The sequence below is a fragment of the Thalia democratica genome, chromosome 2, assembly GCF_965202585.1.
Source record: "Thalia democratica chromosome 2, ktThaDemo2.hap1.1, whole genome shotgun sequence".
In the NCBI taxonomy this organism is placed as follows: domain Eukaryota; kingdom Metazoa; phylum Chordata; class Thaliacea; order Salpida; family Salpidae; genus Thalia; species Thalia democratica.
This window is the reverse complement of record NC_139166.1, coordinates 32,507,557-32,532,429: the sequence shown is the minus strand read 5'-3', so window position 1 is coordinate 32,532,429 and position 24,873 is coordinate 32,507,557. Positions and strand designations below refer to the sequence as shown.

Below are 24,873 nucleotides of genomic sequence, written 5' to 3'. Positions count from 1 at the left end.
TGTGCTAAAGTGATGACTTCTTCAAAAATGATGTCATGCAAAGTGGATACTCGTCTAAAAGTGACGCTTTTTGCAAAAATGAAACCCGTATGAAAATGATGCCGTGCAAAAAATAATATCCTTGCAAAAGTGACTGACAACTTGGGTTGGATTTCATTCGGTTAGGAAATGATCGGATTAGAACTTATCGGGTGGTATTTGATTAAGGTGTTTGTTTTAATTCGTTTATTTAAAGATAACTCTTAAAACTTTTTTTTTTATGTATTGGTTCAAGAAAGTTTACTTTTAAAAAAAACTTGTTTTAATGTAATAAATTTATTTGTTAATTATAATAAAGATATTGACAAAATGTTATTCAATAAATGTAAATCATGCAACACTTGAAGTAATGTTAAAAGTTTTATTGAAAGATATTTGTTCTCAATTAAATAAAAACAGTATAAAAAAAACTAGCTGAAAATAATAAATAAGTTGAAAGCATAATGTTAGCTTTAGATAAAGTTTTTAACTCAGGTTTTATTTATTTTAACCTTTGTTTTTCTTATATTCTTTTAAATCATTACAATTTAAATTTAAATAAGATTTAAAAACAAAATCGAAAGTTCCATAAAGTTCGACTTCTTAAAATGACAAAAAAATTTAGCAGCAAAAACTTAACAAAACTAAATTTACTATAAAATATGAGGGTTTGTTAAAAAGACAAGCAAAATTGAGGTGCTCGTTTTGTAATTGCACAGTGTTTTTTGTATAAATTATTGAATAAAAAGAAGCTGAGAATTCTAAAAACTAAAAAATATGCTAATCAGATTGTACTATAAAACAGGTATAAAACAAATTGCTGCATTTTATCAGATACGAATATTTGTTGTTATCACAAATACTTTTTTCGGCTACTGACGACAAAACTTGCGCTTATTACGTCACCACTGTCACTTTTTACGTCCCCGTCTAAAACTTTTTTCCTTCCACCAAAAATCTAATTCTTTGAAGAACTTTTTTTCACAAACACATCTTGTTTACTGGCTTCACACAAAAACATTCGTATTTTTTCTTTCAAAATGCCTTCTGTTGGACTTTCACGCAAAACAAACTTCGCCAAGGTCAATATCATCCTGTGTTTTGACGTTACCTGATTGTGTAAATACAACTGACGTCACTGGTAGCTGGTTGTTCACTTGCGAAAGTACTATTAAGCTAACTCTAACTTTTGCTTCTGTTGAACTAACCACCTGTAATTGAAAAAAAAACTACTCAGCAACCTCGAGCAGAAGTTAAAAAAATCTCTTTTAAAAGACGTTTGAATTTTTAATTTAATTAAAATAAGGTATTTAATCTTAAAGGTGATTGAAAGCAGTAGTTTTATATATTTTCAAAAGGTATACACAGTAATTGTGCAGGCTAGATATTTTTATAAATATTTTCTTTTAAAGACTAAAACTAATAAGGTTTAGCTGTATTTAACTTTACAACTAAATTGAAATTTACTAAAAAACATCTTGAAAATACAAAGTGTGATACAACAAACGTCTGGAAATTTTTTTTTATTAAAATTTTAGTTTTTATGCTAATGATGTACACAGGTGCACACTTTGAAAAACACTGCATTTAAATATGTTAGAAAATTATTCTTTACATCAGCTTGCTTAGTATATATATATATTAACGTATAAAACGTTATAAGTCTACCAGTCTACTAATCTTACGTCTATTTTAGTCTTAAAACAAAACAAAAAATGTATATATGTGATGCAAGATTAATAGACCATTAAACTTTTTCACGATAATCTAAATATATGCTTAAAGGCATATAGTTGCTTACTCTTTGCGTCTTACATCATTTTTAAATTCATTTCAGAAAATAATCGAAAAGAAAATGTTCAAAATCAAATAAAAACACTTAAATATCTATACTATTAAAAAGTTTTTGAAAGTCTTTAAAATTAAATAAACTTAATTTCAAACTATATTTTTTTGTAGGTTACCTCATCACATTCTCCACTGACAACTTCAACAGTCACGTAGCGCGAAGCAGTCTTACTGTCTATTTGCAGTAGTTTCTTTCCCTTCCAAGAACCCAAGGTCATCGTGATGTTTGCAAACGAATCAACATCGTTCGGCGACACCATCAGTAGTTCCGTCAGCCGCTGGTAAAAATTTTCGCTGTGACAACCTAGATTGATCGATTGCCTTGCAGACGTTGTTCGCAATTGCAGCATTTGAAGCTGCTTTCTTAGAAATCTTCCGTCGTCATTATCTCTACCATATCCGAGAATTTTCTTTTTTCTTTTCGAAGTTTTGTTTTTCAGTAACACTTCGGCAGGAAAGCAAGTTTGTGGTGACAACATTGTCCTCTGGTTGCTACGCAACCTGCACCTGACTCGAATCGCATCACGTCTCGAACCTTCATTTGGATCAATAAAAAAGGTACCTGTGAAAATTTTAAAGTAAATTTTCAAATTTTGTAGCTGTTAATTTTTTTTAATGCGGTTTTTAATGTTGAAAAACTATCGTTGAGAGTATCTTTGAAATTTAGTTAAAAACTTAACCTCTTTTTAAAAGATAATGCAGAGTTATTTTGTTTATAAAACTATTATAAAGTAATTTTCAAACTATTAACAAAAACTTTGAAACACAATACTAAATTGTCAGATACTAAAAAATTATAAAGTTAAGACGATTTAAAAAAAATCTATTATAATATTACCTCGATACCAGCTTTAAAAAGATTTTATACAATTTAGAAATTGTCTTAACCTTATAATTTGTTTAGTATCTGATAATTTAATCTTGTGTTTTAAAGTTTTTCATTAAAAGTTTTAAAATTACTTTATAATAGCATTGCATTGTACATACAATTCTATTGACCTATAATGACGCATAATCTTACAATTTTATTAAGTTTACTGTTTTACCCAAAAATGTTTAGTTATCTACACGAATTTTTGACAAGCGTAGATCGAAAAATTTTAAGTTAACAAAAAATAAATTGCAAAAAATAAATTGCAGTTTACTACTGTACTATCTTTTACTTTTTTTAATTAATTTAAAAAAAATTCAGCTAGTGTAAAGCAATATCAATTTTCTAAAATTACTTTTATAAATACTAATACAAGTATAAATATTAAGATACATTAATTATTTTACAAAATACCTTCTTTATCATCTTCAACTTCAATATGTTTTTTATGATGGGTAGAAAAAAGATCAGAACAAGTATGCAGAGGGTTTCTGTAAGACCCGTCACCTACATCATTCAATAAAGATGCTTTTTCTCTAATTTTGTCTACCTGATGCTTAAACCAGCTGTTTACCTCTATCTGTAGATTAAATAAATACATTATGCACTATTTTACAAACAAAAAAATCTAAAAAGATTATTAAAAGTTTTAAAATGTTTATAAAACTAGTTTTAATCTAAATGAATTAAAATGTCTGAATAAACTTAAATTTTGTTTAGTATTAACTACTAAAAACGATACTTGAATATAAACTATATACTAAAAGGTTTATTTACTTTCTTTAGCGAGACAACTAAGTTTAATTTTCAGTAAATGTAGAACTAAGTGCTTTCTATGAATAAAACTTACTTGTTGGTTGATCACAATGGCTTCATCGTTATTGATTCGTGATTTCTCTTCAGAATATTTCTCAAACTTTTCAACTTCTTTATTCTTCTTTAAAAATTCATCTATCTGTCAAAAATTATAAAAATGATAACTACTTAAACTAAAAATATGTATTGATTTTTATTACAACAATGATTTAAATATTTTTAACCTACATTTTTGTTAAACGATAAAACCACTTTGTCTAAGAAGTTTTAAAAATTTATAAATTAAACATTTATTATACTAAAACAACTAGCTTAAAATTGGTATATTGAACCTGGTTTTTGTATGTCTTCTAAAATCTTGTTTGTATGGTTTTGAGCAGTAGTAACTTAATTTTATCAAAAATATGAAATTCAAAAATCAAATACTTACTTCTATACCAGCCACTGATTGGTATCGATGAGATTTACCTGGAGGTCCTGGAACACCAACTGCGCCCTACGTAATAAAAATTTTAAATCATTAAAAAAACTCTTTGCAATTGCTTATTTAGCTTACTTTTTCTCCTTTTGGACCTCTGAGACCAGCTTCACCCTGTAAGTTAACAAAAACAAATCATAATAAACTACAAGTTTTTTAAGAATTTTTTATAGCATTACTTATAAATATCGATGTAGGATTTCGAAAAGAAGAGTAAATGTGTATAAACGTTATTCTTACCTAAGCAGTTACTTATAAACTTTAGAGTTTCCGGCATTATATAAGTTGTTGACTTTTGAAAATGTAATTTTTTTTAGTTTTTTTTTAAATCAAAGTTTTAAATTTTGTTAACAATACAATGTTTCACTCGTTTGAACTAAATCAAATGATATCATCAGTTAAATAAAGTTTGTAAAAGTTATTACATAAACATGCAAGAAGAAATTAGGCTAAATTCAAAATAAAATTAACATTTATGTGTACAAAAATCAGAAAGTACATAACTAGTTTGTTTACAACAAGTTTTCAAAAGTATCATAAAAACAATTAGTTACCTTTTTTATGAAAATAAAGAAAACTTTATAATTATAAAATTGCATACTTCAACAAATATCAGAAATTAAACAAATGACGACTTTTTGTTATAACTACTTACTCTCGGACCGCTTGGACCGGAAACTCCTTTTTCTCCTGTTAAACCTCTTGGACCTTCTGGTCCACTTGGTCCCTTAAAAGTTAACAATTCTAATAAGATTCAGAGGAATATTACAAATAGCTTTTCTTATTCTTTTTAAATAAATGTTGACTTAAAAACTAGTAGGTGTTATTTTTTTTTAATTTCACTGACATCTTCTCCTAGACCACCAGGTGGTCCTTTTACACCGTCGTTTCCAACATCTCCAGTGCTTCCCTGTTCAAAATTATTTAAAATTAATTAGGTTAAGTCTGTAGTTATCGGGGTTTAATGATACATTAAACATTATTAAAAGTAGACTCTTACCCATTTACCCCATCTTCCTTGGAAACCAGTAATACCCTTTTCACCATCTAATCCCTAAAATCAGTAAAAAAATCAGATGAATATTTGTATCGTTTGTAAAACAAACTAAAAGCAAACTTAACTATAGTTTTTAAAAGTTTAAATTTATTAGCGAATCTTTTTTTTAAACATAAACCTTTTATCACTATATATAAAAGGTTATTTGACATAATTTTTTAATAAAGATATCTATTATTTTATAGACAAATTGAACTTAATTTTTAGAATAAATTAGCAGCTAAAAATTTTAAACTATGTATATAAAAATAAAAATATTTTTGTGAAGAAACTTAAAACTTTATTATAAAGTACCTGTTTCCCTTTAATGCCTTTGTCTCCTTTTTCTCCTTTATCACCGAACGACCCAATTTTTCCTCGATATCCTAAACGTCCTGGGAAACCTTTTTCCCCATCAAAACCCTTAATTTTGTTAACAAAAATAAACAAATAAGAATATAAATCAATTTTTTCATAATTCTTAAACTAACTCTTGGACCGGGCTTTCCATCTGAACCTTTTTTTCCAATTAAGCCCACAAGCCCGGGTAATCCAATATCACCTTTTTGTCCTTTTGGACCATCATCTCCTCTAACACCCTAAAAAAAGAAAAAAATAAACTTGTTACTATTCATAAAAACTTGTATTTAAAAGTAGTCTTTTAACTGAACAATATAATAAAAAACTTTTTAAGTAGTTTTATAGCTTTAAAAAAAGTCAATTTTTATATAAAAATTATCTAAAATAGGTGTAAGGTTTTTTTTGGTCATAAATACGTTCAATCTTTTTGTGTTTCAAAATAACATTAAGTTGAAGCACTAACAACTACTACATAAGAAAATATTACCTTTTCCCCTGTAAGTCCTACAGATCCTTCTGTTCCAGGAGTTCCTATGTGGCCCTATTAAGAAATTTGTATTATATTAACCACAAAAGTTAGAATAAATATTTAGCTACAAAATACCTTTGGTCCTAACGGTCCGAGATTCCCTTTTTTTCCCTTATCACCGAGAAAACCCTAAAAAAAGTGTTTTTGTAAGTGAAAAGTATAAATCTTATTAAAATTTTTTTTGTCAAACTAACAGGGAGTCCGGCATATCCGTTCGCACCTTGTTTTCCTTTTTTGCCTCGTGGTCCCTAAAAACGATATTAACTTTTTGCCTTACTGTCTATGTAATAGAAGAAAAGTAGTTTTATGTACATATTTCTAAACAAAAAAAAATTTATAATAATCTTTTTTTTTGAAAAAAATATTGGAGTTTCTTTATTTTATGTAGTTGATTACTTTAAACAAATAAGGAACAGTCTTATTAAGTTTAACAAATTAGTTGATAATGCTGAGATTAAGTACTAGCACAAGCTTCTTATACTGAAGAAAGCAAACTATAATGTTGTTTACTAACAGAATCGCCTTTTCTTCCCCACCTGCCGATCTTACCCTTTACTCCAGTATGACCCTGTATTTTGAAAGTAGTTAAGAAAGTATAAGCTTTTTTTTTGTAAACTTTAAATAAAAAATTTAAATTCTAGTTTATACTATTTTGTATTTTCAACAAAAAACTAACGTAAAAGTAGTAGACTGAGTTTTGCAAGCTAAGTTTTTAAGAAAGGCTAAACAAAGATACAGCTTTTATATATCTATAAATGAAAGTAATTGTTAAAAAAAAAAAAGGTTTTTAAACAATATCTCCCAACTGATACTTTTTATTGTAAACAATCTTTAACTTACAAAATAAAAACAGTGTTGAAAATTTAGTATGCAAGGTTAGACTAAAATAATTTTGTATAGACGTTTAAAAGTATTTTGCAAGCTTTTTACCGGTTTACCCATATTTCCTTTGGGGCCTTTTGGTCCAGCAACTCCCGTGTGACCCTTAAATTTATTTTAATTATTTAATTGTTAAAACTAGAGATCAAACAAAAAAATAAAATAACTACTTCGTATCCTTTATCTCCGTATTTTCCTCTGTTACCAAGAATACCTCGTACACCCTAAAAAATTGTATTAATTAGACTATTAATACAAAAAAGCTTACAAACACACTCACCATAAATCCTTTGTAGCCTTGGACTCCTTTACCACCTTTTTCACCTTGAATGCCCTTTTAAAAAGTTTAAAAAATATTATTTCCGACTTAAAAATCTATAATATTGGTTAAATACTGATGATAATTTTATTTTTATAAACTAATATATACTACAATACAGCTTAAAACACTAAAAATATCACTTGAAGAGTTTAAAATTAAACTAACTTTTCTTCCTGAAAGTCCTGGTAAACCTTTTAAACCAGCTTGACCCTTTATGCCCTAAAAATACGATTGCTATTATTTTATTAGTTTATTATGATATAGATTATATCTAAAATATATTTTTTTCTAATAATATTGTTCTTAAATGCACATTTGAACTTAATCGTAGTAGATGCTTTGTTTTTTTTTTTGGATTCTATATTGTAGATTTATAGAAATGAAAAATGTACGAATCAGACCAATATTACAATACAAAGCATTAAAAAGTTCTATAATCAGAAAAAATTAAAAACAACTAAATTTTGAAATATACTTTATTTTAAAAAGTAAATACTTTTTCAGTAAGCATAAAACTTAACTAACTGAAAATCCGTTCAAACCAGCTTTACCACGCAATCCAATAAACCCGGATAGGCCCTGAAAATAGTTAGTTTGATGTTTAACTAAAAACTATCATTAAAAAGAATACAAGCGCTTTACCTTCATTCCACGGTCACCTCTAATTCCTTTTAAGCCTTTTGTTCCAGGAATCCCCATTTTTCCTGTTTCACCGTAGAATCCAATCGGACCAGTTTTACCGGTTTCACCCTAGTTAAAAAACATTATTAGATATGTATGAAATTTACTGTATACTTTAGTAGTTCAAACAACAAAACCTTTTTACCAGGAAGACCCTTTTCTCCTTTTTTACCTTCGCTGCCTTGATGACCCTGAATTTTTATTAGCAGTTTTAAAACTTGTTCAAATCAGTTTATTGATAAAAAACAGTATAATTTTTAAAATAAACTCACCATCAGTCCTTGGTAACCAACGACTCCAACTTCTCCCTGATTACCTTTTTCACCCTGTGAAAAAAGAAAGAATAACTTTTAGTATTGTTTACTTAACGATAAAAAAACGCGCTCAAAAAATTTGGTCCAAGGACCCGGTACAAGAAGAAAATTTTCGGTTATATAAATAGTATAAATTTATAAACAAATTTGTGGATGTTATAATTAAAATCGCACACAGATATAATTTGATAAAAAATATTTATACAAAAACTAAAACAAGAACTAACTTTTTTTCCTTTTATTCCGCGATACCCAAATCTACCAGGGCTCCCTCTTACACCTTTATCACCGTCAACACCCATCTTTCCTTCTCTTCCTCTCGGTCCCTCGACTCCCGGAACCCCATTTCTCCCTGTCGGTCCTTCTTCACCCATTTTTCCTCTTCTTCCCTAAAATAGCTTGCGTTTATTTAAAACTTCAAACAAGTTAAAATCATTCGAGACAATAAGTTTTGCTTCTTAAGATTTATTAAAAACTACTAGATTTTGTTTTAATAGAAGTTTTTTATCACACAAAAATAACTTTTATTGTAAAATTCTCATAATCGCTTTGCTAAAGTATTCAACTAACTTTCACTCCTCTTTCTCCATGAACACCTGGCATTCCCATGGGTCCGGGATTACCCTAAAGCAAAAGTATATTTAAACTTTTTTCAACTTTAAAAAGTGATAGTGTTCTCTGTTTTTTTTTATCTTGAAAAATTCGAAAAGTGTTTGCAATAAATTGATGCTGATTTAAGGCTTTTAAAACAAAAGTTTTATAAAATTTTTAAGTAACTAAAACTAACAGTTTGGCCTCTTTCCCCAACAAAACCTTCGATTCCTCTCTCACCTACTTCGCCCTAAAACAAAAAAGTCGACTGTTTTGAAACTTTGATAGAGAACAGTTATTAAATAAAATGCTTATTTTATTATAAATTATATATTTTATCCTTGTATATTTTTTTACTTGCTCGTTTACAAAAAGACAGTTTTTTGTTTGAAACACAGAACTTGTAAATTAACTAAATACATTATGCACTATTTTACAAAAAAAAACTTTTTTTAAAGAAAGTTTATTAAAAGTTTTAAAATGTTTATAAATGGTTAAGGATCCGACATGATAATCCCATAGATTTATTTGTTAAAAAAATAAACTCACTTTGTAGCCGTCAGGTCCATCACTTCCTTGATATCCCTTCAAACCTCTTTTTCCCTATAAATATATATTGTTATCTATATTTTTCCACAAAGAACAAAAGCCTTAAAAAAAAACATCAATAATTATATTGTGTAAAATATCAACTAACAGCTACTCCTTTCACTCCTTTTATTCCTTTAAAACCGATTTTTCCAGGGCTTCCATAACTCCCATATTGTCCTAAATCTCCTCTTACTCCCTGAAAAATACAAACTTTTTTAAATACTTTATTGTTTTACAAAACAGTCAAAAATTTTCGTAAGTCTGACTTTATGTTGCTTTCAGGCTTGTTTTTACTTTCTAAAGATTACGTAGATTATTTTTATATCTTAAATTTTACTAATATAAAAGTAAAGATGATTTTTTTCATTTGAAGTATACAATATAACTTTAAAGTAAATATCAATATTAAAACTTTCAGCAATACAATAAACAACATATTAAATTGAATATTATTAATTAAAAATAAATACCTTTTTTCCTATTTTACCAGCAGGTCCGTAAGGCCCAATAGGTCCTGGCTTACCCTTAAATAATTTTATTTTAATTTAAGTTTATTATAAGTAAGTTGTTATTGATTTTTAAAAATAAAAACTCTTTAGCTAAAGACTTACCATGAATCCCTTTACACCTTTTGCTCCGGGAATGCCAGCTTTTCCTTTTTTACCCTTTATAAAATTTATTTAAGATATAGAACTGAAAGTTGACGTTAATAACAACAAGAACTACTTGTTTTAAATACTTACCCTTAAGCCAGGTTTTCCAGGTAATCCTGGGTCTCCAACATACCCCATACGACCCTATAAAATTGCAGTTTTAGTTTTTATGGTAATGTATTAAGTTTTGTTACTTGCTAAACTTTTAATACAACATAGTAAGTCGTCAAAGAACAAAAATACATAGTCTTCAAAAAAATCTTTGTAAAAACATAAACTTTAAAAATCTTCTTACTTTTAATCCTTTAATTCCCATTTGTCCGTGTCTTCCAGAGAAGCCTTTGTCGCCCTTAAATTATTAGAAATGTTAAGAGTCGTTTTTATTGTTTTAATTTTTCTAATATATCTTTTATAAATTTAGAGTGTTCTTAACAAACTGTACTACTTGTTTTTAGCTATCAAAAAAAACTTTAATTAGAAGTGTTTTAAACAATTCTAAATTCTATGGCCGTAATTAAAAAAAATACATCATTTAAACACTAAACTTAGCAAAGCTAATAAAGTTACTTAAAAATTATTTTGAGAACTTTTTTTTTTGTAAACAAAAATAGTCTTAAACTTACGTCAGCTCCAATTGCACCAATTAAACCTTTAATTCCATCGTAACCAAGAAGCCCCTTTAAACAAAATCAGATATGATATTAGTACAATAATAAAAAAACGACTCAATATCAAAACAACAAATAAACCTGTCCACCAATATGTCCAGGTTTTCCCATGGACCCTTTTTCTCCCTTATTAATAGTGTTTTGATTATTTTAAAAAGTTCTTTTGTAAAATTTAAAATAGCAAATACTTACACGAAGTCCTTGGTATCCTTTTTCGCCTTTAGGTCCAAATCTGCCGGTTACCTTTAATACACATTTGTAGATTGATTTTTCATTTATTTTGTTTTAAAGGTTGTCATACAATTTTTAAAAAATGCTTTGCATTGCTTTTTTGTTTAAACAAAATAATACTCAAAAAATAGTTTGCTCACATAAATATTTTTGAAACTTTAAATAAACCGAAGAACACATTTTACTTTAAGTAAGTAAAAATATATAAATGTAATATAAAAACACTTAGCCTAAGTAATTTATAATTTGTAAAAAAAATATTAATAAAAAAGTCTTTGGAGTTTTAATTTACTGTATATTTATTTTTTTAAGTTAATAAAAAAACATCCTACCATTGGCCCAATACTGCCTTTTTGCCCTTCGTAACCGGTATCTCCCTGTATAAAATTTTTGCTTTAAAATATATAAAACAATATTATGGTGTCATAGCAAACTAACGATTTCTCCCATTCCACCAGCTGGTCCTTCTATACCATCTTCACCATCTTCTCCCTAAATATAACTCGTAATAAAACCAATCACTTGATTCTTACAATTAAAATAAAAAGGTTTGATAAATTTTTTAGTAACTTGGAAGAATGTTTTTTTTTTTATTAAAACATGTTTAGTAAACTACTTTGCAAAATAAAAAACTGCTTTTAAAATAACAAGTTGTAAGATATGAATTGTAGTTTAGTGTTTTTATGTTTCTTGTATAAAATAAAAAAACTGGTGGGTGTCACTTTTGCACGTAGTCACTTTTGAACGAGTGGACACTTTTTCCCGGAGACTCTTTAGCACGAGCATCACTTTAGCACGAGGGGAAACTTTCGCACGGCGTCGCTTTTGTACGGAAGGTCACTTTTGCACGAAGACACTTTTGCACAGGTTGAAAAGTTGAAAAAAATATTACCAACTTTAACTCATTTTAATTTTTTTGCTATCAGTATTACCCCTAACCCTTACCCTCGGTCGGTAAACATTTTATTTAATTGTTTTTCTTTTTGTGAGTTATCTATTACAATTATTTTTTCTTGTTTTTTGAGTAATAGCTTTTATTAGGTAAACATTTTTTTCTATCACTGTTACCCCTAACCCTTATCCTCGGTTAGTATTTTTTTTCTTTTTTGTTTTTTTACTAGTTAATTTATTTAATTTTTTCTAGTTCTAGTTTTTTTAATTTTTTATCTTTACTATCATTGTTACAACTAACCCTTACCCTCGGTCGGTAACATTTTTTGTTTTTTTTTTATTAATTCCTGTTTTTTTTATTTTCTATTGTTTTTTTTTCTTTATATATTTTTTTCTATTCTCGGGCAAAAATGACCCTCCGTGCAAAAGTGCCCCCTTGTGCAAAAACGACGCTCGTGCCAAAGTGACCCGTTCCCAAAAAAAAAACATTTGAAACTTATTTTATTAAAGAATTTACTTTTTTTTATGTTTTTAGTTTTGTCGTACTATACAATTAATTAATAATAGAAATTATTCATTTAAAAAAAGTATTGATCAGTATAGGCCAGGGTTTCAAAAAAAGGGCTTTTGTGAAAACAACTAGCAAGAAAACACCAAGATTAATAATTAATTGTTTAGTAAATAGGTGATATGTAATAAAAAAAGTGATATTTTTTTTTTCAAGTTGGCAATTATAAAAATGAGTTTATGAAACACTGATATAGGCAATCGTTTGCTAATTTTAATAGTAATTGAGGCTCAAACTAATTTTTGGTTAGAGTTTTTATTGTGTGTAAATAAAAAAATTATAATCGTAAAAAAATATTTTGTCAACTCTCCTGCAAAAACCTACTATCTTTTTATAAATACTTAAAACCAATTGTTTATTAACTAACTTTCTTTCCGTCTTTTCCCGATTCTCCTTGGAATCCTTGAGCCCCGATCTGACCCTATAAAACAACTAATGAATAAATAAAGTAAAAGTTATTAGATTTTTCTGAAGATCTTGCTTGTTTAAAGTGTAAACTTATTAGTTTTTCTATACCTTCTAACTGAAAAGCAAGTTGTTTGATAATTTTCATACAAGTTAAAAATTAGTTGATAAAGTATACATTAACATATGAGGTTTTATGTTAACATGTTTCAGTTGCAATTAAAGTAAAACGTACTCACTGAATCACCAGGTATTCCAATATCTCCAATACTTCCTTTTATACCATCTTCTCCCTTTGGAATGTTTATAATCAAAATATATGTAAAAATAACTTAACTGAAATTTTTATTGTTACACAAACATATCGCATACAAAAGTCTTTAATATAGCTTTTGTTAAAATACTCAGTCTAAAAAATATTGTCAGAACACTATCAATTTTGGCAAAGTTTAATGGATTATGAATTAAATCATAGCTCTAATAAATTAAATCTGCATTTTTAAAAATAAAAACTAATAGTTTATATTTCTAAAAGTAAAACTTTTATTCAGAAACAATAATAGTAGTTTATACAGCATTATTATTATTACTGTTAAAACACTTATTTTAGCTTAAAATCAATTACTATATAAAAACGTTATACTTAAGATATTTATAACCAAAAACAGCAAGTTTGAAAAAATTTAACTTAGGTATACCATGATTTATTTGAAAACTATTTTATTTAATACAACTTACATGTCTGCCATCTTTTCCCATTTGGCCTCGCTTACCTACTTGGCCTTGGTAGCCCTAAAAGTATTAAATTTTCAAGCTGTTTGCATGTAATTGTTTTTTTTTTGTCGAAGTAAGTAAAAAGAAATTTATATATTAATTGTACTACATTTTTTCATCGTTTTAAAACTTAATTAACTACTTAAGCAAAAACATTTCCTAATAGACTCAGTAATTCTAAATCAATGAACAATTATTGTTTAAATAAAATAAAAAATTTAAACTAACTAGGCTAGAGAACATCTTTAATAAAACAATTTAAACTTTTTTGATCGCTTTTTAACTAAAAGCTTCGATTTAACTGCATTATAAGCGTCAAAAAACAAAAATAAAAATTCATTAGTAGTATTCTAAACTGTTCCTGTTAAAATCTTGATGAAAACAATTTATACTTTATTTAACATTTTACATCTTTCATTTACAATTTAATTAAAGTAGAAAAACTCTAGTGTAAAACACTTCTTTGAACTATTAGGTTAAATACAACGTTGTAAGTATAAAAATGATAGTAAAAAAAACATTACGGTATTTGATTTCATAAAATTAATCTAAAAAGAAAAGTAGTAAAAGTAATGATAGTTTACTGCTAAGCTTTTATTAAGAGTGTTAACTTTGAATTTACTAAATTTAATAATAAATGTTACAGTTTTTAAACTAACCAAAACTCCGCGTTCCCCGACAGTTCCTTTAAATCCTCTAAATCCTTTCACACCCTAAAATTATTTTCTTTAATAATGCTTACAAATATTGCTTATGTTTTACACTATAATTAGTTAATAATATGAAAACCACTATTTAGATTATAACTATCAAAAAGTAGAATTTGTTTAATTGATAGAGGTTAAACCTGGGGAATTTAGGTATCTAACAAATAATTTTTTAGTAAAGCTTAAAATACTATTTTATGGTAAGGTCTAATTAAAGTATTACCACTAAAAAGTGATTAAAAAGTGTTTTTCAAATTAGCTCTGGTTTCCTTTACACAACAACCTTTGAAAAATACAACAATATAGTGAAAATAACTAGTAGGAAAAAATATTTGAACAATAATAAATAAGTTCTACTTACTTTAACGCCTTTGATACCTTGTGGTCCTATACTACCACGTAAGCCCTGTTTAAAAAGAAACATTTATTATTGCTCTAAGAATTAAAGTTAATTCCATTAAATATAAACATTTAACACAATTTAAAGGTTTTAAAAACGCATACAGCTATAAAGAGTACATAAAAATAATTTTAATATTGTTACGAAAAAAAACTAACATTTCTTGAAAAACCTATTTGTCCACGAGCTCCTGGAGGACCCATAGGACCCTAGTTATTTTTAGTCGTAAATTAATCATAAAAATAAAACATTTTTTTTTAAATATAACTTACTTGGTTACCAGCAACACCCTTTAACCCTTTTTCTCCGGGTTCTCCCTGTGAAAAGGCGGAATTGTGCATTATCCACTAGTTTTAGACAAGTGTTTTAAAAACGTTTTAAAAAAATGAACAAACCTTTTTACCATTTATACCCGGATGTCCGGTTCTTCCTCTTTGACCAGGCGAACCCTATGCAACAAAAAAAAACTTAGAATGGTTTAAAATAATTCATTCATATTGTACACTAAACTTTTTATAAAATTAAAAGCTCAGTTTTTAGATAATCATACACTTAAGCATAAAGTCTTTTTTAATATTTCATACAAGAAATTTCAAAAAAAGCAAACGTTAAATCAAATCGCAATAAACTTCGTTGTTGCCGAAATCTCCCGCCGTTTCACTTGAGTGCGTATACACGTGTGAGCTCGCACGCACTCTCTATGGCGTCACAAACACCAGCCGATCGACCGCAACCGTTCGGCGACGCAAAAGAGCGGCCGTGGCGCGAACTACAAACTTGGATCGACGATACCGGAAGTGGGAGGGACCGCCGTGTGTGACAAAAGAGCCAGTTAATTAAGAAAAGTCGCCTCATTTTGTTGCAGCGACAAAAAAGAAGCGATTTCCGAGTACACAGCTGTTTTGAAGGAGAAACAGCAAACTCGCTGTAGAGTCACTTTTTAAATTTTGTTTGTTGTCACAACAAGCACGCGTGTGATTCGTCAACACCGGCTTATCTCGCCCTTTTGTTGCTAATTACCATTTCGCGTTTTAATCGTTTAGTCGCTTTCTGTGATATCTCTTACTATTTGAAGTATTTTAATGAGTTGTAGTTGTAATTTAACTTTTTTTTTACATAACTTTTGATCTTTTAATGTTTTATGTTTAAAACATATATAACTTTACTATTGTAGGAAGGTTTTTGAATGTATTTATATACCATTTGCAACTTAATACCAATAGGTTCATTTTGTTTTTTATATTTTATTACACAAAGCTTTTCAAAATCATGCAAGATTGATTGAATTGATGCCTGGAATCAATATTGATTGAAGAAGAGCGACCTAACTTAAATACGCAAGTAGCATTAAATGGCAAAACAAAGTTATTAACAATCTATTAATAAACATGCCTTTAGTTTTAATTACTGAATTTCTAATTTTTGTATTTGTTTTAATTTATTCATACGTCATAATTAAAAGTTATTTTTTAAGCTATTCACTCAACGAAAATTTTTTCAAATTTCATTTAAAATTTATCACTTGACAAAGAAATCTTGCATGATTTTGAAAAGCTTTGTGTAATAAAATATAAAAAACAAAATGAACCTATTGGTATTAAGTTGCAAATGGTATATAAATATATAACTTTATAATATAATACAAATTGAAAAATATTTTTAAATTTTACACAAACATATTTAAACAAATTGTTTCAACGATTCAAAATAACTAGTTTTCTACTTGTATTAGTATGACAAAGAAATAGACTGAATGATCTAATTTTAAAAAAGTAGTTTTGTTTATTGGTGTGTATTTTCAGCTCTAGTTTATAACAAGTAAAACATCTAATTCTAAATTTCTAAGAGAAGAGTATATTTTATAAAAAAGTTAAGTAAAATTAAAGTATAAATGTATCTTTTCTAAATTACAATTCTATAGACACAAGTCTAACAAATCTATCAAAATATGTGTGAAGCACAATATATTTAAAACTCAATAAAACTGTTGAAACTATAGTTAAATGAATAACTCAATACAGTAGTGTGATTTAATACTAGTGGTTTTATGTACAAAAAGAGCTATTACAAACACCTTAAATAAAAGCTGCTTTTGTAGTTTAAAAATTCCAAAATAGTAAGTTTTATAAAATTAATGATCGTAAACAATCAAGTTTCAATTTTTTATCAACGAACAATAAGTAGAAGTTTTATAATTTATAGTATATCTCAAAGTATTCGATATCCATCTTTAAAAAGGACTATTCTTAAGATTTTTAATTACGCACATTCTAGGCTAAATTTATACTTAAAAACTACAGCGTTTATTAAAAGGCCTTTGTTCTACATAAATTATAATTTGCAAAAGAAGTTACTTCATGTTCAAAGAAAACAAAAGCAAATGTATAAATTTAAAACTATATAACATATTCTTTGTGCTCTAGCGATTACAAGAAAAATTCCTATCATTTTTCCACTCATTAAAACAAAGAAAGTCTCTCATTTTGAGAAATCTGACTAATTATAAACGTGTTCAGGCGGCAGCTTAAAGAAAAGTAATTTATATCAAACTTTTAAACTTTGATAAACATTATTTTAACTTCTGTTATAAACCCTTAAACATGCAAAGTTTATACTTTACAAAACTTCGTAATTAAATTTTGAAACTTACCGAAATCAACCGTGAAATAATTATCAGATCAACCGATTCATTCTAATAATTGGTTATGGTAAAAACTTTTTTGTATAGTAGATTTTGGTTATATTAACAAGTTAAAGTTCTTATAATTCAATGTATAAACACAATTAGGGCAATTAAACCTATCAAAATTAATCGTTTGGCAAAAAGTTTGAAGATTTATCAAATTAAGGATGTAAGCTTTTAAGGGCGAGCTTTTAACAACTCATTACGAACATCTTTGTTTTTAAAAGTTGTTATGATTAACAGTCGTTTTCTATCAACTTAGGTGCTTTGAAGTTAGAAATAGAAGCGAGATTATTATTTCTAAGCAGACGGTACTTTCATGTGTTACCATTGAAACCGGAGAAATTACAGGTTTTCATCGTGGCCCTGGAACCCAGCCAACGCTATATATCGTACTTATAAAAGATATTTTTAAGCAAATTGTTTCTTGTTTTTTATAGGCTATACGATGGAAGCGTGTTATCATTTTCTCAAATACTTTAATGAGCTTAAAGTTTATTTAGAAATAAGTAAAAATATTTTTGCAAACTGTTGTAGAGACTTTTTCGTTCTACTTTACGTGAAAAAGTACTAATACTTACCGGTGTTCCTGGTAATCCTTCAGGTCCTTGATTTCCATCTAAACCCTAAAAGTTTTAACATTTTTAATTAAATACTTTTTGAATTAGTATAACTGTAAAAAAGATTAAACAAGCTATCTTATATCTTGAGTTTTTTTTTTGTCTTATCATAACACAAAACTACATATGTTGGTATAATAATTAGAAAGTAAATCAGACAAAAATGTTTGTAGAGGCAATCATCAAAACTAAATATATATAAATAAATACCTGAGGACCAGTAAACCCTGTTAGTCCTGTCATTCCTTTGTAACCTTTGCTGCCCTTTAATAATTTCGAGTATAAATAATATGCATATTTTAACTTAGTTCAGTTTTATACTTTTTAAGTACTTTAGTTTAATAACTGCTTAGAGTAAAAAATAAGTAAGCATTCAATTAGTTTACTATTTTTTAGACTATTAAGCTGAAAAAAATTAAAAACAGACTTTTTAAACTTTTTTCTACATTTGAAACTTGGGCTAGTTGTAAAGAACGCACATGAAAATTAGTTTCGAATTTTATGCGTATGTGAATATGTTAACAATAAAAGTTATAAGTATGAATTGTAAGTTAAGTAAGCTAAGTTGTTTTTCTGAATAAATTATTTAGTACTGCTACACATTTACATTAAAAAGAAAAAGTTTAATACTTAGCAAACAAAAGCTTTGACGTTACTTAGTTTAAATTATTTTATAAAAATGAAATAAAATCTAAAACTGGTTTAATTGTATAGTACATTGACAACAAAAGACAAGCTTAAAAAAGGTTAACCATTTGTCCAGGCCTTCCGATTCTTCCTTTGTGTCCTTTCACACCCTGCAAAGCAATATTAACAGTTATTTTATGCATAAGTTTATAAACTTTTCAAATGACAAAAAACTTATAAGGCTTTAATACTTATCTAACTGTGAGTGTACATTATGGGAAAGTTAGCATTGTTAAGCAAAATAAAAATTAGTTAAGAGTGTTATATTTTTAAAGGTGAGACGCTCCCATTACTTTAATCTAAATCTATAATGAAATAGTATTATGTCGTCATTACCTTATAAGAACGGCTTCGTGTTTAAACGTAGTAAAATTTATTGTAACTAAGACAAAATCATCAGCTATAACTACTAAAAAAACAAATCTGATAGTTTTTAGTGTGTACTTTTAGTATATTTAATCTAGTAGAGAATTAGTTTTTCTACATGTTTATTAAGGCGTACGAGAGAACTTACTTGAACCCATTATCATAATACACATTCTTAGTTGTGAAGCTGTTACAACTGCTTAAGTGTGGTATTAAAAGTACAATTAAACAATTAAACTTCTTTTATGTACCGTTTATTTGATAGCTCAATTTGGTTTTTCTTTCTTACTCGTAATTATTTTGTTTTCCAGCTTATAAGCATCATTTTTAACATACAATACTACTTTTTTAGAAACCAATACTTTTTTGATTGAAGTCTTAAAAATTCCTCTATCTATGGTTTCAAGAAAATATTATAGAAAGTGTTCTACTGGACAAATTTATCAAACTTATTTGATTTTAAATTATGTTTGTAATAAATATAACGTTTAAAAAAATAGATTACATACTTGATTACTCTTTAGTTTTCAAAATAACTTAACAATTTTTAGGCGTATTTAATGATAATATGGTATCTACAAATCAGCATTAATAAAAAAGTATTATTAACAGACCTGTAGTCCAGGACTTCCAAACTCTCCCACATAACCTTCTGGACCAAGAGATCCCTAAGTATATAATTAAGTTAAATAAAAACAATAAAAGTTTTACAAGTTACAACATACATTAAAAAACATTACTTTAAAACTCTTTCAAATTTGATGCAAAGAAAATTATTTAATACACACTTTGCTCTATTTTGTTTTGAAAAAATCGAACGTTATTAAACCAAATCTAAAATAACACATCATACTATAAAAACTTACAATATATCCCCTTGGCCCAACGTTTCCTCTGAAGCCTCTTAGACCCTAAAAAAACATTTACGTTTGATCATACATTACTAACTTTTGTGAAAGTGTATTTTTTGTTTTTTTTGGATTAATTTAAGTAAAGTCTAGTTTTTACACACCTTATAACCCTTCACTCCTCTTTCTCCATCTTCTCCAGGAGGTCCCGTATCTCCCTTAATTGTAAATGTTTTTTTTATGTATATTAATAAATTTGCTAGATTTATTGCTTGTAATACATTACTAAAAATATGTTTTTATATCCAACTATTGTAAAGTAGTTAAACTTTTTAGTGTGTTTTATTAGTTAGAATTATATTTTTACCTTCTCACGTGTTTTCCTTTTCGGTTTTTTAAACTTCTTATTATAAGATCTTTAATTTTTTATTATTAGTTAAACAAAAAGGTTTTTAATAATGGCTCTAAGTTATTTTTATATTTAAAATTAAAATTTAGTCTTTTAAAAGCAGTTTTTTTATGCACTTTTACAACTTTTAGTGTATTACCCTTTTTGTATACTTAAGTAAAGTCTTAAATAAATATTTATATTAAGAAATATATGTAAAAATTTGTTTAGAGCTCACTAGTTTATTAATAAAATCTGGAAATCCTTGAAAATTTTAGTTGAAATTTAAAAACTGCTCGATCTATTTTACAGAAGAATTATTATATTTATACAATGGTATACAACTTTTTAAAACTTTCTCATACTCAAAAACAAGTTAAATAAAAAAATTAAAAAAAACTGCTTGTAGAAAAAACTTTTATTTGCGCTATTTCTTACACTAATGAAATTTATGTAACTTGTATAGAAAAAAATACATACAAGTATAACTATTTTAAAACTAGTCTTTTTTTTTGTGTTTTAATTAAAGTTTTAATTTTGAGCATCAAAAGAATGTGTAACAGAGCAAAAAGTGCATACTCCTTAGCAGCACAAGTTACATTCATTGAGCAGATTAGCACTAAAATAGATAAGCCTTTCATGAATTCATCGCAATAATTAATTTACTTCGTGAAATAGTGGAATGTGATTGCCATGTTTTACATCGCTAAAAACACATTTGTTTTTATCTAAAGTGCTTTATAACTTAGATTTACGATACTTAAATGGAAATTTATAGGGTTAACAGCTTTTAAAACTTTGATTATTATGTTTGTGGTTGATTTTTTTTTGTTAGACAACAGTTTTTAATTTAGTTCAGATACTTACATCATATTTAATCTCTTTAAAACTATAATAATTTAACCAAGGATATAACAATAGTATCAACTTATTTACTTTTTTTATAAATAGTTTAAAAAAATTGTAATTACTGTAACATTCTTTATTTAACACAAAGATTTCAACAATATAAAATAAAAACTTGAGAGAATCATCTAAAAAGTGTGAAAATTATTTATTTTCTAACAAGTAACTTACTCTTTGCCCTTTAGCTCCATAGATTATTCCAGGTAGGCCTGGGTAACCTTGTGGTCCCTATAAGTATAAAAAATCTTTAAAAAATAATTTTGAATTTTTAAAACAAAAACATACCAGTAAGATTTTTTGAAACAGATTATCAAAAACAATACTATGTTTCACTCTAGGTGTTGTCGACGATTTCTAGAACACCTAAAGTGAAACATTGCATTATTTTTGATAATCTGTTGAAAAGAATATTTGTTAATTAGTTTCCCTATAACACATATAAGTTAAAAACTATTTATAGTTCGATTTAGTTAGGATTGAGAATAGCATATAAATACGAGTTAATATATTTTAACACAAAAACATATTATTTAAAACGTTTTAAAAATAAAGATATTTTAAAACATTTAGACTATTAAAAACTTTGAGTGTTTATCTTATTGTATTAGAATTGAATTTTATAAAAACAAAAAAAAATAAGATCACAATTTAGACTAAATAAGTTACATATTTCATAATATTATTTTAGAAGAAAATTTCACTATTATATTATCAAAAAGTACTCTCTTCGATTTATGACACGACAGTCTTCTACTAATTACAAACTTAAACATTTGATACTTTTCCATGAAAAGCTTTTTGGTTGAAAACATTAAAAGTTTGATTGTTTTTTAACAGTTTGACAATAAATTTACGAACTAAAGAATCGTAATGCGATAAATTTTATTTGTTTTAGAACACAAAAAAACTTATAAAGTTAAGTACTATACTTATTAAAAGTTCAAAGTTAAATTTCAAGCATTGTGTTTGTCTTATAAATGTTAAAAGTTACTGTTAAAACTTTGTTAAATTATATAACAACAACTAGACTTTAATACAAAAGTCGTCAAACTGCGGTCCGCAAGCCAAGAGCGGTTCACAAAGAAAAATATGCGCCCCGGAACGTACTTTTCAGATAAAAATATACTCCTTCAAAACAATAATAAAAAAGCTAGTAAAAGCTTAAAGTTAGATTTTTAGTTTAATAGTTAGTAACTAGTCGTGTTTTATTTTGCAACTTTTTTCAAATAACAAATACAAAACAGTATTTTTCATCAGTTTATACAACTTTCAAATAGTTGCGACCCGCAAAAGACTTTTCGTTGTACAGTGCGCCCTGTAAGCAATTATTTTCAAGTAAAAATGAACCTCTATATTTAAAACACTACCGACTCCTGCTTTAATAGTTTAGTTTTGTTAAATCATTAAGAAAAAACTACTACAGTATTTTTTATTATTAAGTTTGTAGCTTTATAAATAACGTGATATATTTTCAAATGATAAACTTTTAGGTACATTGCAAACAGTAATTTTGAAATATTATTTTATCAAAGTATGAACAACAATTTTCTCTAAAATAAATGAATCTCTTAAAAAGGAAAAATAATTTTTTGAACAATTTTAAACTTGATGTAATTTTTAGTATATTAGCAAGTTAACATTTATAGTTATTATTTATAAGCATTCTTACTTTGAAAATATTATAAGTACTGTTATCGATGAAATTATAAGAGTATTTTTTATGGAATCTACCAAAGTAATTTGTTTACCGTACCACAATAAAATTAAAAAAAAATTACATTATCCAATAAGTGTGTATAAAAAATATAAAGCTTTATAACATTTTTAGTGCATACTGTATATAAGATTTGTTATTATCTAATATATGCAATCAGTTTTAATCACGTATATTTTTTAGTAAATATTAAACTTAAGTAACATATTTTGTGTTAGTAAAATTTTAAAATGTAATTTCAATATTTTGTAGCTCATTTTCTATTATTCTTTTAGCCTTTAATTTATTCTTTTTCGTAACTTTTAAACTACTATATACTACAAAACATTTTTTATATATTCTAAAACTCACTTTTGTTCCAGGCAGCCCTTGAACCCCTCTTTTACCTTGTATACCTTTTTCACCCTACAGCAAATAGTGGCATATAGTTAAACTTTTAAGAATATATTTTTTACTTGTTGTTTAAAAATTCCATGATAAATGCAGCACAACAATTACTGATAAATTTATTTAACAATAGAAGACATACTTGTCGCTAAATAAATACTTCAAGAAATTTGAATAAAACAAAAAACGTTATTGAAAATGTTTTATCACAATTTAAGCAAAGTAACTTGAGAAAAACTAAATACCTAATAAAGTTTTAATTCTAGTATTGCAATACGTAAATTTTCACCCGATAATAAAACTTTTTTGAAAGGTGAAGAAAAATAGTTAATTATAATTTCTAAACACTCAACTAGATACAAATTTAGTCTTTTTGAGTAATTCTACTTCTTAAAATTAACAAGAGACTTACTTTCAAGCCGGTGTTCCCAAGATAACCTCGTTCACCAATAGAACCTGGTTCTCCCTAAAATACAAAATATTTCAAAGCTTACTTTATACTAAATAGGTACTTTACGTTTAGTAACCTTACTTTCAGTAAATGTAGGATAAAGTATACAAATTATTAAAGTTTGTAGTATGCTCAATTTACTAATTGAGACTGTTTAAAACACAGAATTACAGGTCAGTCGTTTTTTTTTTTACTTGAAAACTTTTTGCAATCATGTTTTGTTATTTTATTTTACTCGAAAGTACTGTGAAAAGTAAAAGTTCAAAAAAATAGAATCTTTGCGTTATTTATAATCTCAAAAACATTTAATCGTTATTTATTTGTCCTAAATAGTTAATACACAAAGATTAAGTACCAACGATGTACCAATACAAAGCTATTTTGTAAAAAGTATTCATTGCAGTAAAAGTAGATATACTGGAATTAGTATCAAAATCATATAATCTCTTTTTCACTGTTGAAGTTTATTTAAGTAAAAAACAGCTGACCGGTCTCGGTAGTTGAATGTCAGCTTTTGAATGTCAAAACATTTTTCGATGAATAGCAACTAATCCAAGTTGCTTCCAGTTCGGATATAGAAAATGTAAAACACATTTTTGCAACTTTAGTTTTTAATCTAAATTAGTAGAAAGCTTACAAAAAGTAAACATTTCTTATAATTACTTTGAACTTTTACTGCTCAGTCTGTCTGGCTCATTTTTTTGTTATTTTTTAAGTCTTTTTTTATTTACTTTCTAATGGCCAAATGAGCTTATTGAGCAACTTAACTAATGTATTTTCAAACATCAAAGTTCGGATGTATATTATAATTTACAAATAAAAAAAACTTGAAATATATAAATATATAGTAAAAGAGTATAGAAAAAAACGTAATTTCCTGTTATTTATAGTTATAAATGTCAGAAAAAACGACGATTTTTTTACTCAAATACTATAGTAAAAAAGTAGTTTTAATTATCAAAGAAGTAAGTATAACTTTGAATAAATCTTTTCATCAATTTTTAAAACATTATAAACCAAAAGTTTATTGTATAAAAGATTTTTTGAATCAAGCAAAAATGATGACCTATAGCTTTTACAAGTAACAAAAATGACCCCAAACGTTTAAACAAGTAAGAATAAAGACCCTAGATATTTTTTAGAAAAAAAACTATTATTTTCAGATAAACTTCACTTTGTTAACTTTTGTAAG

The 24,873-nt window shown here is 26.6% G+C and overlaps 1 protein-coding gene across 1 annotated transcript in view; it reads right to left on the bottom strand.

The window, feature by feature from the left end:
* Positions 1 to 622: 622 nt before the first annotated feature.
* LOC145830060 (uncharacterized) overlaps positions 623 to 24,873 on the bottom strand; it is a 43,049-nt gene continuing 18,798 nt past the window's right edge. Inside the window, exons 10-63 of the mRNA XM_082937949.1 lie at positions 23,643 to 23,696; positions 23,195 to 23,248; positions 21,301 to 21,357; positions 20,000 to 20,053; positions 19,854 to 19,898; positions 19,602 to 19,655; positions 18,687 to 18,731; positions 18,145 to 18,198; positions 17,896 to 17,940; positions 15,027 to 15,080; positions 14,904 to 14,948; positions 14,790 to 14,840; positions 14,593 to 14,637; positions 14,184 to 14,237; positions 13,489 to 13,542; positions 12,990 to 13,043; positions 12,713 to 12,766; positions 11,325 to 11,378; positions 11,219 to 11,263; positions 10,848 to 10,898; positions 10,737 to 10,781; positions 10,611 to 10,664; positions 10,283 to 10,336; positions 10,078 to 10,131; positions 9,946 to 9,999; positions 9,805 to 9,858; positions 9,441 to 9,530; positions 9,293 to 9,346; positions 8,940 to 8,993; positions 8,723 to 8,776; positions 8,380 to 8,541; positions 8,111 to 8,164; positions 7,976 to 8,029; positions 7,800 to 7,907; positions 7,683 to 7,736; positions 7,323 to 7,376; positions 7,116 to 7,169; positions 7,006 to 7,059; positions 6,887 to 6,940; positions 6,471 to 6,524; positions 6,151 to 6,204; positions 6,032 to 6,085; positions 5,915 to 5,968; positions 5,559 to 5,666; positions 5,383 to 5,490; positions 5,032 to 5,085; positions 4,879 to 4,941; positions 4,687 to 4,758; positions 4,110 to 4,145; positions 3,984 to 4,049; positions 3,588 to 3,692; positions 3,152 to 3,317; positions 1,983 to 2,428; positions 623 to 1,229 (exon numbers count right to left, since the gene is read on the bottom strand). Of these exons, the coding sequence (XP_082794075.1) occupies positions 1,077 to 1,229; positions 1,983 to 2,428; positions 3,152 to 3,317; positions 3,588 to 3,692; positions 3,984 to 4,049; positions 4,110 to 4,145; positions 4,687 to 4,758; positions 4,879 to 4,941; positions 5,032 to 5,085; positions 5,383 to 5,490; positions 5,559 to 5,666; positions 5,915 to 5,968; positions 6,032 to 6,085; positions 6,151 to 6,204; positions 6,471 to 6,524; positions 6,887 to 6,940; positions 7,006 to 7,059; positions 7,116 to 7,169; positions 7,323 to 7,376; positions 7,683 to 7,736; positions 7,800 to 7,907; positions 7,976 to 8,029; positions 8,111 to 8,164; positions 8,380 to 8,541; positions 8,723 to 8,776; positions 8,940 to 8,993; positions 9,293 to 9,346; positions 9,441 to 9,530; positions 9,805 to 9,858; positions 9,946 to 9,999; positions 10,078 to 10,131; positions 10,283 to 10,336; positions 10,611 to 10,664; positions 10,737 to 10,781; positions 10,848 to 10,898; positions 11,219 to 11,263; positions 11,325 to 11,378; positions 12,713 to 12,766; positions 12,990 to 13,043; positions 13,489 to 13,542; positions 14,184 to 14,237; positions 14,593 to 14,637; positions 14,790 to 14,840; positions 14,904 to 14,948; positions 15,027 to 15,080; positions 17,896 to 17,940; positions 18,145 to 18,198; positions 18,687 to 18,731; positions 19,602 to 19,655; positions 19,854 to 19,898; positions 20,000 to 20,053; positions 21,301 to 21,357; positions 23,195 to 23,248; positions 23,643 to 23,696 (3,831 nt within the window). The 3' untranslated portion in view covers positions 623 to 1,076. The remainder of the gene's footprint in view (positions 1,230 to 1,982; positions 2,429 to 3,151; positions 3,318 to 3,587; positions 3,693 to 3,983; positions 4,050 to 4,109; positions 4,146 to 4,686; positions 4,759 to 4,878; positions 4,942 to 5,031; positions 5,086 to 5,382; positions 5,491 to 5,558; positions 5,667 to 5,914; positions 5,969 to 6,031; positions 6,086 to 6,150; positions 6,205 to 6,470; positions 6,525 to 6,886; positions 6,941 to 7,005; positions 7,060 to 7,115; positions 7,170 to 7,322; positions 7,377 to 7,682; positions 7,737 to 7,799; positions 7,908 to 7,975; positions 8,030 to 8,110; positions 8,165 to 8,379; positions 8,542 to 8,722; positions 8,777 to 8,939; positions 8,994 to 9,292; positions 9,347 to 9,440; positions 9,531 to 9,804; positions 9,859 to 9,945; positions 10,000 to 10,077; positions 10,132 to 10,282; positions 10,337 to 10,610; positions 10,665 to 10,736; positions 10,782 to 10,847; positions 10,899 to 11,218; positions 11,264 to 11,324; positions 11,379 to 12,712; positions 12,767 to 12,989; positions 13,044 to 13,488; positions 13,543 to 14,183; positions 14,238 to 14,592; positions 14,638 to 14,789; positions 14,841 to 14,903; positions 14,949 to 15,026; positions 15,081 to 17,895; positions 17,941 to 18,144; positions 18,199 to 18,686; positions 18,732 to 19,601; positions 19,656 to 19,853; positions 19,899 to 19,999; positions 20,054 to 21,300; positions 21,358 to 23,194; positions 23,249 to 23,642; positions 23,697 to 24,873) is intronic.